Raw genomic sequence first — 10,981 nt, forward strand, 5'->3', positions numbered from 1 at the left:
GGGGGTGCCGGGCGGCTTGCCCCCCCCCCCCCCCTTTTAGAGGAGTCAAATCCGGCTTTCCGAGCTTGGGGAGGTGGGGATATCCGGTGCCTCTCCCGCGCCGGGAGGAAGGGGGAGGGCGGAGGATCCTTGGCCAGTCTGCGCCCAGCAGATTCAAACCAAAACAAAAAGATTAAAGGAACAGCGGCCGGCGGCCGGGGGCTCCCGGCCAGGACCCAGGGGTGGCGCATCGGTCTTCCGCGGGGGCTGAGCTGACGGCCCGCGCTGCGCGCCGCGGGGCTGGGGGGTGCGGGCGGAGACGCGGGCCATGCTTCGGCTGGCGTCCGCCGGGGCCCGAACCATCGTGGACATGTCGTACGCTCGCCACTTCCTGGACTTCCAGGGCTCCGCTATCCCCCGTGCCATGCAGAAGCTGGTGGTGACCCGGCTGAGTCCCAACTTCCGCGAGGCCGTCTCCCTGCAGCGGGACTGCCCGGTGCCGCTTCCCGGGGACGGAGACCTCCTCGTCCGGAACCGGTGAGCCCGGCGCGCGCCCCCCGCCCCGCCCGCGCAGCGCCGAACAGAGGGTTATTTTAATTTGGGATCCCCCTCCCCTCCTCCAGCCCCCCCTCCTCCCCCTCCCGCTCCCGAAATAAAACCGACGGGACCCAGAAGGGGAGGCTCCCCTCCTGGCCCACCCGCGTGCGCCCACGGTTCCTGCGTTGACACAGTCTTTAGGGTGGAGCAGGAACAGCCTGGACACGCACTGCGACGTTTAGGTAAACGCGCTTTGGAGGAAGGAGGCCGGGGACCCGGCTGGCTTTTCCTGGCTCCTCCCGGTTGGCAATCGCCTCGCAATGGCGGAGGCTGTGGTTGGGTGTGTTGGTGTGCACCTCACCGGGGTCGTCCGCCTGTTGTCAGTGCTGTGTGAGTGTCGCTTCCCTTGAGTGTAAGGACAGGCGCGTGGCCGGGGTGGGGGCATAGCCGCACTTGCCTGCACTGTTTTGCAGACTTTTGGTGACACTTAGGTCAAAGCCTGACCTGGCCATCTTTTCCTCCTCTGCTCTCGCTGTAACGTGTTCCCACTTCACTAATCTTTAGTAACTAGTGAAGCCACGGGAAGGAAGACCTTGCTCTGCCTGTGGGATCCTGGCTGCTTGGTCTCTGCTCGCGCACCGCCAGCAGCCCGCCTATGCAGGCTGGTCCCTCCTCTGTGCCCTTTGGCCTGCTAAGTCCCATCAGAATGGTTATAGCGTTGCATGTTTCAGGTTGAGTAATGTTATAGGGAGGACTGAGTTCTGACTGTAACTACTTTGTTAATCCTATGCTAGAAAGTACTACCCGTCTCCTACAAGGACTGAAGGACAAAATGCGCCCTGCCTAAGCAGATTGATGCAAAGTTAAATCAGTCCATTTTAGAGATTCCTATCAGCCTTCCAAACAAGACCAGAGGAATGAAGAGTGCAGATCATGTAATAAAACTTTGGGAAACCTGTTGCAGATGTTGTGATGGAGTGAGCCAGGGGTGGGATTGAATGGGGACTGCAGGGCCCAGGGGTGGCCAGGTAGGGAGTGCCTTAAAGGGGGGAGGTCGCATCTTTGCACTGCCCTGGAAACCGCGGTGAGGATTGCTTCAAGAGGCGATGAAATGCCTAGGCTTTAGAGAGTAAGAGCACCACCTTCCCTGCCAGGAACCCCTGAGTGCCTGTTCAGGAGAACAGGGCACTGGGAGTACTTGCTAGAAGTCCAAATGAAATCAGAATGCAAAGCTTTGCAAACAAACTATCTATCGGACAAAAAGTTCAGCACTATTGACTGTCAATGCCACACACACACACACACACACACACACACACACAACCTCGGGAATAAAAGCCGTTTTAGGAGCAGGGTGTGAAATGGAGAAGGGGCAACAGAGAGGGAACCTGCAGGGGGGACAGCGTGAAGTTAGGGAACTAGGACCACCCGCCTCCCTGGAGGCTTCACCAGCTTGCTTTGCTGGCTGTCTCCAGGGCCTCACTATCTGGTGTTAATCAGCTCCTCTGGCACTTTCCCCTCCTCAGACTCCTCTTCTTGCTTGCTGTAGCTCTCTTGGTGGTGCCCTCCCTTTTTCCTTCCTCCGAGGAAAAGTCTGATACCCCAAGGAGGCGATAGTGCCCAGGCGCTGGCTGTGCTGGTCTCCAGGGTTGTCTAGAAGCGGGACCAATGTTGATCCCTAAATTCAGTGGTCAGAGTGCTGGCTCCCACTTCGGAGCACATCAGATTAGGTTACTTCAAAGTCAGTGCCTCCCCCACACATGCTGAGAATTCCTTTCGTATGAACAAAATATTCATCTGAAGAACTTGTCCCTAACTTCTACCCTGAATCCGAAACAGAAAGAATGGGGCCGGTTTTTGACAGTTGGGAGGTGGGGGAATCCTTGTCTCCCCTTTTCCCTATGGTGTTGGAAAATTTGCCCCACCACCAACTAGTAAGAAGACCTTTTATTCTTGCAAGCAGTTTCAGTGGAGACGGCATTTCACCGATTTTGTAAGAATGGAGGTTTAATAACTCACTGCGGGTTAGTTCATTTTAATCCTAGACCAAATCTCCCCTAAGCAGTGTTAATTGCATTAAAATTTTATGCAACCCTTCTCCTTTTTATCATAATAAAATCTGCCCTTGAATGGATTAAACTCAAATTCACGCGTTTGAGAAGGTGTTTGGTGGTTTTAGCTGTGCTCCACCCGACTGTCTTTCCAGTGAACCAGGACCCCTCTCACTCCTGCTGAGCGGAAAACACAAACACTCCTTTCACAGGAAGTGAAGTGCTTGTGAGCTAGATCTCAGTGTAGGATAATGAAGTGTATGGGCTAGGCAAGGTGTGAGAGAGGGTCTCAAAGTCTCAGAGCATTGTAGAATGTATAATGCATGGTCCTTTCTGCAGGTCTCACCTTCCCGTTTGCACATCCCCCCCAGGACCGAGCCTAGAAAAGAAAAACAACGGGTGAACGACCCCGGCTAAGTCAGTGTGTGTACTATTTTGCCCTTATTTCGTAAGAGGCTGGCAGATGATTTCGTTTCCAAATATTTCGAACGATTTTCTGCTCAAGTAGAAGATAATGGAGCCAGGAGTTTGTAGGGATGGCCAAAGAAGGTGGGGGAGGGGGCGGCGTTTTTGATAAACGGTCTGTTGCTCTGGGAGGGTAACTGTTTTCCCGACTCTCCAGGCCGAGTTTTTTCTTTCTTCCGTCCTTTCTTTTTCTTTCTTTTCTCTCTCTGTGTCTAAAGGTCTGGTTCGGGTACTTTAGTTAGGCATCCTAAGACCGAAGGCGTTTTGCACTGTGGACTTAAGTCTTGGCGTTTGCTTTTTGGTCAGAGGAATGCGTTTCCCTCCCCTGTGCGGGATTGCCCTGTTCCACAGTAAACTCCGTATAAATAAACCGGGAGACTCTAGGAAGCCCTGTGTTTGCGAATCGCCTGCACCGGGTCCTGTTCTTTTTCGTAGGGTGCCGCGTTTTAGTGTTTTCAGGAGTTCCCCGCAGATTCCTGGAATCCTGCACTCATTACAGGCACGCATTTTCAGGAAAAGGGGGAATAAGACGGGCCTCAGGACGCGGCCCCCAGAGCATTCCCGTGTAGCGGTCTCTGTCCCCTGCCCCGTGCCCCCCTGGCCCGAGTCTCTGGCTGCGCCCTAACTTGTCTCCCTCCGGAGCAGGGAAGCGCAGCCCTGACCCTCTTGCAACTTCTTCCCACGCAGGTAAGGGGTAAGGACTGAGGCATCGCCATGGGCAGTGGGCGTCCTGGCCAGCGGCTGCTGGCCATGCTGTGTGAGAGCAAGTGGTTCCGGGACAGGGAGACTGGGCGAGGGCGCGGAGCCTGGAGCAGCGCAGGCTGTCAGCAGCCCTGGCCTCCCGCGCAGATCTAGAAGGCAGAAGGGCTGGGGCGGTGAAGAAAGGGGGTGTCAGAGCCTGGTCGGCTCTGCCGGGAGGACTTGCCCACCCGGGCCGCAGCTGCGCAGCTGCCGGGGCTCAGGGCCAGCGTCCAGGGGGAGGTCATGGTCCGCAGGCCTGCCTGGTGCAGGGTCGGAGGGCTGCAGTCACTGATCGCGTCTCTCTTTGTGGCCCTGAATAGGCCAGGACCACAGGGATGGGCGGCTGCAGTGACCGGGCAATTCCTAGGGGAGACAGTCCCTGACGCGCCTGCTCCAGCATCTCGGGCTGCCCCTGGCTGGGACTAAGCTTCGCCACCCAGGCGCACCCCCTGCGGATTGGCTGCCCCCAGTCCTGGCTTGCCAGGCTGATAACCAGGGCATATTTGGTTTGGTTTTCAGGAAAGCCGGCACGTGGCTAATTGTAGCTGCTGCTCTCAGCACGTCCTCCCACCCTTGCCCCTGACCTTGGCCTCAGCCCCCCAGTTCAGCCAGCACACTCTGCCCTCTGCCTCTGGGTCTCTCCACCTCTTCCTGGGAAGTGGCAAACCACCACGGGTCGCAGAGTGGGGGAGCCCCTGTTCCTCTGGCAGAGCCCCCTCCCTGCCCAGTATCCCTGCCGCAGGGCATGCTGGCTCAGAGGCCGAGGACCCTACTGCCCTCTGTGCGCCCCGTGGCGTCCAGGCCGGGCCTCCACACAGAAGAGTGGCCACTGCAGTTGGGGAGGAAGGACTGATCTTGAGCGAAGGAGCTGGGAAAACAGGACTAGTGATGAAGCCTCTGTCTGGCACCCCAGGAGCAAGCCCTGCCTTTGCTTCCATCCCCAAGGACGTTTTCCTGGAGCTTGTGGCTCAGCGTCAAGGGCGGGGGGCACCCAGGGCTCCCGTGGGGCTGCAGGCCTGCTCCTGTGAGTCCAGAGGCAGCTCTGGGACACTGGCCCCTTTAAAAAGACTAGGCCTGGGCATTAAGTAGATTGAAAGGAAAGAAGGCAAATACCCCTCCTTCTGCAAAAAGAGCATGTAGGCCTCTTGGTATTAAAGGCCAAACAGGAAACCAGGAATAGTGGTCCCCCCACCCCCCGGTTACTGTGCACGTTTCTAGGTATGGCATTTTGCAGCTGTTGTGGGCGTTCTGAACGACCAGCAGAAGGCAGAGGAGCGGTGGCCACTGCCTGCCTTCCACAGCACGTGTCTGAGCACAGAGAGCCCTTCTGTGTTTCAGAACCCAGGAGGCCACATGAGAGCAGTCCCCACTTCACAGAGAGCCTGATCCTCACCCGGGACAGTTAAATTAAGTGAATTATTTTAAAAGACCTACTTAACAGCCTTCCTCCTGCCACCAGATAACTACCATCTTTTCATTTCATTACAGGTGGAGATGACATTTTTAGGGTCCTCCATTATGTGTCTCAGCCACCCCCTGACATCCATAGCAGATGGGCTTCCCCCTTCTTTGTATCAGGATATTTTTCTTATGAGGTATACAGAAATAGAAAGAAATAAAAAATTAAAAACAACTGATAAAAAACACTGGCCTCGCAATTAAGTTGACTCTGGATACCAAAGTGAAAATAAAAATCTGGTATTAATCAAGTCCAGTCTCTGATTCTTGTTGAGGAAAAATACAGTGACGATTTGCTTTCCATTTCATCTGAAAGGACTGTAGGATGTTGAATGTTCCATAAAAATTGCTTCACTCGATATTTGTTCAGTTAATCAAAATGCGTAGTTTCACGTCGGACACTGTTACGTCAGAAGAAAAGGTGCTGCCCCACTCTTGACTGCCTCACACGGCCCTGCAGTAACATATACCAAGCGATGGCCTTGCAGTTGCATCAATCTTTAATAATATCATTGTCATTACTATTATTATCTGAAGTGTTACATTGTGGCCAGAATCAATCCAAGTCTACTTTGAATATATTTTAGCCTAGTGTTGTTTTTAACATCTTTGTTAAGAGGCCAATTAATTTCCAACTCATAGCTCCAGTGAAGTTTGTATATAATGAGGGTTTCCAGACTTTTATTATTATTATTATTATTATTTCTCCTTTTGAAAGACAGAGACTTGCTTTCTGTTTAAATTGCCGTGCAGTCATTCCTAAGCTGATGTAAGAATGAAGTATGCCAAAACACTGGGTGCAGATCCCTGTTGAACTAATACTTATTTGGTTTCTTTTTGTCACCTGGACAGCAGGACGAATTATCTGAATTCTATCAGATCCTAGCACACAGAAACCCCTCCATAGTCGCCACGGCTAGAGGAACTTTTCTGTGCAGGATAAAGGCCTTCACGAAGAAGGCATCTTGATCCGTTTGTCTTTCTTCTTCTAGATTTGTTGGTGTCAACGCATCTGACATCAACTACTCAGCCGGCCGCTATGACCCTTCGGTTAAGACCCCCTTTGATGCAGGTTTCGAAGGTATTGGCGAGGTGGTAGCCCTGGGCCTCTCAGCAAGTGCCAGGTTCACAGTGGGCCAAGCTGTGGCTTACCTGGCACCTGGCTCCTTTGCTGAGTACACAGTGGTGCCTGCTCATGTGGCAGTGCAGGTGCCCACAGTGAAACCCGAGTACCTCACCCTGCTGGTAAGTGGCACCACCGCATACATCAGCCTGAAAGAGCTGGGAGGACTGTCAGAAGGGAAAACAGTGTTGGTGACAGCCGCAGCTGGAGGGACGGGCCAGTTTGCCGTGCAGCTCTCGAAGAAGGCCAAGTGCCATGTCATTGGAACCTGCTCTTCTGATGAAAAATCAGCTTTTCTGAAATCTCTGGGCTGTGACCGTCCCATCAACTACAAAGCGGAGCCCATCAAAGCTGTCCTGAAGCGGGAGTACCCGCAGGGTGTCGATGTGGTCTACGAGTCTGTCGGGGGCGCCATGTTTGACTTGGCTGTAGACGCCATGGCTACCAAAGGGCGCTTGATAGTAATTGGGTTTATCTCTGGCTACCAAACTCCCAGCGGCCTTTCACCTGTGAAGGCAGGAACATTGCCAGCCAAACTGCTGAAGAAATCTGCCAGTGTCCAGGGGTTCTTCCTGAACCATTACCTGTCTGAGTATCGAGCAGCCGTGGACCACCTGCTCAAGATGTATGACAGCGGAGACCTGATTTGTGGGGTGAATCTTGGAGACCTGTCTTCAGAGGGCAGGTTCACTGGCCTGGAGTCTGTATTCCGTGCAGTCGATTACATGTACATGGGGAAAAACACAGGAAAAATTGTAGTTGAATTACCTCACTCTGTCAACAGTAAGCTGTAAAAACAGAACAATCACATAAATCAAAGAAGAAAGAAAATGGGCACTTTATGCCTCAGAATTACTCAAATCCATTTATTTTTAGTTGGTAATGGATATAATATTTCTTAAAACAAAAGTAAGGTGTTAATGAATAAGTTTCTCTTTCTCTCTCTGCTTCTCCCTTGGAAAAAAAAAATGTGCTAATAAAATTTCCCTTGATGGCTAAGAGGTAAAACGTTTACGTTCGACTCGTTACCCATGGAGGGTCTCATTCCAGGTTTTATTGTTCCTGAGCGCTAAATTAATTCCTGATGCAAGATCTGATCAAATCAGTATGTCTTCAGCTTGTTGAGAATTTCAAATATCAGTATCAAAACTAGTTCACAACCTTTTTGCTTTGGGACAGTTTGGTCCTGGCGTTATGAGTGAGAGTGTGGCCTAAGTTAGCCATGTATTTGCAGAGTCCATGCACTCAGGAAATGGCCTTTTTTTTTTCTTTTTTTTTTTTTTCTTTTTTTTCCTATAGATCACTAACTGACTATCTAAATAGAAATTTGGAAGAATTCTCCTACAGGTTTGATTTCATTAAGTTACTAGAAAAATGATTCAGTGAACACAGGTATATTTTAAAGAAATAATCTATCATTTAATGGCTTTTATCCACAATTATCCTGATGAGACATTTGTCAAATGGAAAATTTCTCTCTTCTCTTCAAAAGCAAATTAGTGCTGGGAACTTACCGAGACAGAAAGTCGTTTTGGAAAGGGAAACTACAAAGATTGGAAGACTTTAAAAGGTTAATACAAGCCCAGGCAAGGCAAAAGTACGGAGTGAATCTCACTGTAAGGGTTCCCAATCCCAAGCATAGGCCATCAGAGGAAAGGCATTTCCAGACACTGCAAGGGTCTGAGAACAGCCGGCTTGACCTGCACCACACACAGGCGGGACCTGTGTGACCTAAAACAGTAATATGTCTGCCTGTCATTGGCTTTTGGACATGGCAGGTATGTGTTGTCTCCAGTGGTAGAAACACCAAATAGCAGCCCCTGACCCTGTTCCATTTGCCTTCACCAAATGTCCTGGTGGAATGAGAAGCTGCTTGTCACTTCTTATCATACACATCTACGCACCATGTGTGAAAAGTAGCAACACACTTGCTGCCTTGTCCTCTGCATCTGGCCATAGCTGCTCACTTACCTCTTAACCCACAGGGCCCCACGTGCTGTGGCTTTCTCGTCGAAGGTGAAGTGCACCGGATTGTTTTCATAGTCTTGGGTTTCAGCGTGTCTGACATGCTCTATAAACAGGGACACAATTAAGGATGCTCCAGGAAAGTTGGGGACCCTATTTAATTTTTCTTTCCTTCTGTCTGAGGAGCAAGGAAATCCTGCTGCTGAATAGCTGCGCGTATCTGTTTTACAAGATTTACTCATTTTCAGGTACCTAATGTAGCTGCTAGCATGCATGCACAACAATACAATTTATATGGTAAATGGAACCAAATAATGGCTTCACTGAACGTTATGGCTGCACTGAAGGGAAATGTCACGGTAAATAGCTGCCAAATTATGGATCATGCCGAAGTGTCACAACCGCACTAAAGACAAATAGCACTGGAGGCTACTGCCACCGTGACGCTTCTGAGTTATGAGGAAGTGTAGCCGCCTGATGTGCGGCTCTTTGTGTCCTCATTATAGCAAAGGGTTACTGGTGCAGGGGACAAGAAGGCTCCTCCACCGCGGTGCGCAGTTATTAATCTGTCCCTTTCAGCCCGAACAGCTGTAGCAAAACAGAGACTTTGCCTCACTTCCAGACACACAAACAAACAAAGTGGGGGGGGGGGCAGGTTTTATGAATGTAACCGCACACAGGAAATGACTGGCAGTGGGAAACTGCCCTGATGAAATAATCTAATCAAACAACATGATTAAATGTGACCCAGCCTATGTCTGAAAGGTTCCGTTGCTCCTTAGGCACAGAGATGTGTGAAATGCAAGCAAGAATGCACCTCTCCCTTTGTAAAGACTCCGAGGATATTATCCCAACTAAATTGCTTCTTCAGCTGAGTCCCGGTTTCTTTCATTTTAATGGGAGGGTAATAAAAATGAAAGACCAACATTTCAACTGATGGATCCTTTAAGCGACAGAATAGAAATTTATTATGTTTTGGGGGAATATACTAAATTCTTCTATGTAAAAATGAAATCCAAACACCCAGGCTTAAAGTAAAATATAATCTGCAAACCTCGTGTGCTTTTCTTCCCCAAACCCAGAAAATACGAAGCATGCTGTTTTCATTTATTCTTAGAAAACAAGCATGAAAGATTCTGCCCATTCAGATAACACCAAAAATATGTTTAAACTTTTTTTCTGTTCTTTTGAAAAATGATTTGTAAATTGAGGGTCATAGTTCAGCGTGAGTTTCATCTTTGGGGATTACAGTTCGAGCCCAGCCTCCAATGGGATGTGAGACAGTGCGATGGTCTCACGCCTTCCTTCCGAACCACGTTACATATCGTGAAAAGTCCATCCATAATTCAGGGCAGTTGTCAGTCTTTGTTTTAGAGAAGGGGCAAGGGCAGAACGCTCACAGTGGATAAATGGTCTCTCAGCTCTCCGTGTGGCCTGTGCTGCACGCAGGGCTTAAGGTCACCGGCTGGGCATGGTGGCAGGGGCTTGCCTCTCAAGAAAGGAGTCTTGACCATCCTTCAGCCTCTGGTCAAGGCTTTTTAAAAAGCCAGATGCTTTTCCTTCCAACTGGGCTGGAATGCAAAATATGCCAACACTGATTTCAGGTCCCTTTGACGAAGACTACTGCTACTGACTGATTTCAGCATGAAAAAATAAAATCAGGGAATTCTTTGCAAAGAAATGACACAGCTTTGCATGCTGTGCTCTCTAAATGATTACGTGGTTTTGTGTGAATGAAATTTCTTGGGCAGAGAAGAGAACCTCCATGAATGGTCATTAGTATTACGTTCGGTGTTTATCTCATGGAAGTGCCGTGACAAGGAGCTGCTGCTTATTAAAATGAAAACCCCGCATTATGCACTTGAGGAGCAGTCCGGCTGATGAGGATGTAATGTCCCCTGCTCAACACAGACCTTTTTTCTGTGTTCGCCACCACAAGATGCTGGAGACTTGACAAATGATATCATTTAAGACACATGCCTGCCTCAGGGACCTGTTTTTTGGCTTCCTGTTTCTGGCTTTTATTTGGATAACATTTACAAGGGACAGACTTGTACCTGGGTAATGTTTTAACCCCTTGGTAGGGTTCTCAATTAGCAAGAATTTACTACAGTCAAAGTCTCCTTCAAAATGGGGCGAGGGTGCTAAGTACTGAAAATGGTTTTCTTGGTCCTTTCACCACATGCACATGTGGGATAAATGCCACATTTAAGATTTATATAAAAACAGATGAGCAATGTGCAGTTTTCAGAGTATAATTAAAAATAATAATAATGAAAGAACAGCACCATCAACTTTATATGAGGATTTCTTAAGGGACTCAATGCAAGTTTTAGGAATGCGAGTCAGATGTGAAGTGGCCTGACTTCAGGAATGTATCATTACTCTTCTCTATCCTTTCCACTCTCTTCTTTTATTAAATATGTTATTGGAGCTGACAGGTGGCATGGTGGTTAAGGCCCTGGACTCTCTCAACTGTGATTTGAGTCCCAGACCTAGTGACTTGCTTTCTTACTTTCCCTCTCTTTGTCTCGCTATGGTCAAATTAAAAGAAGAAGAAATAAAATAAACAATTCTTTAAAAATAAATAAATACATGTTATTTGTAGTACTTATTTAGTGAGAAAACAACTTTATGCCAACTGTATAGTTAATTTGGGGAT

The 10,981-nt window shown here is 49.3% G+C and overlaps 1 protein-coding gene across 4 annotated transcripts; it reads left to right on the forward strand.

The window, feature by feature from the left end:
- The first annotated feature begins 290 nt into the window (after positions 1-290).
- Positions 291-7,390, forward strand: PTGR3 (prostaglandin reductase 3). 4 transcript variants are annotated; one of them, XM_027768121.1, is made up of 3 exons: positions 392-516; positions 5,262-5,368; positions 6,224-7,390. In XM_027768121.1, the coding sequence occupies exons 2-3, from the start codon at positions 5,268-5,270 to the stop codon at positions 7,146-7,148; spliced, it is 1,026 nt and encodes a 341-aa protein (XP_027623922.1). In that variant the 5' UTR covers positions 392-516; positions 5,262-5,267; the 3' UTR covers positions 7,149-7,390. The 4 variants fall into 4 exon arrangements, with proteins under 4 accessions (XP_006168176.1, XP_027623922.1, XP_027623923.1 ...); XM_027768122.1 differs by lacking the exon at positions 392-516 and adding an exon at positions 741-758; XM_027768120.1 differs by lacking the exon at positions 392-516 and adding an exon at positions 843-3,719.
- Positions 7,391-10,981: the final 3,591 nt, after the last annotated feature.

Source organism: Tupaia chinensis, unplaced genomic scaffold, assembly GCF_000334495.1.
Source record: "Tupaia chinensis unplaced genomic scaffold, TupChi_1.0 Scaffold145592_1, whole genome shotgun sequence".
Classification (NCBI taxonomy): Eukaryota; Metazoa; Chordata; class Mammalia; order Scandentia; family Tupaiidae; genus Tupaia; species Tupaia belangeri.

Excerpts from the sequence above, each read along its gene's own strand:
- PTGR3 (XM_006168114.3), top strand. The coding sequence starts at position 308 with ATGCTTCGGCTGGCGTCCGCCGGGGCCCGAACCATCGTGGACATGTCG. Across the intron at positions 517-6,223 it reads GACCTCCTCGTCCGGAACCG|ATTTGTTGGTGTCAACGCAT; the intron begins GTGAGCCCGGCG and ends TTCTTCTTCTAG.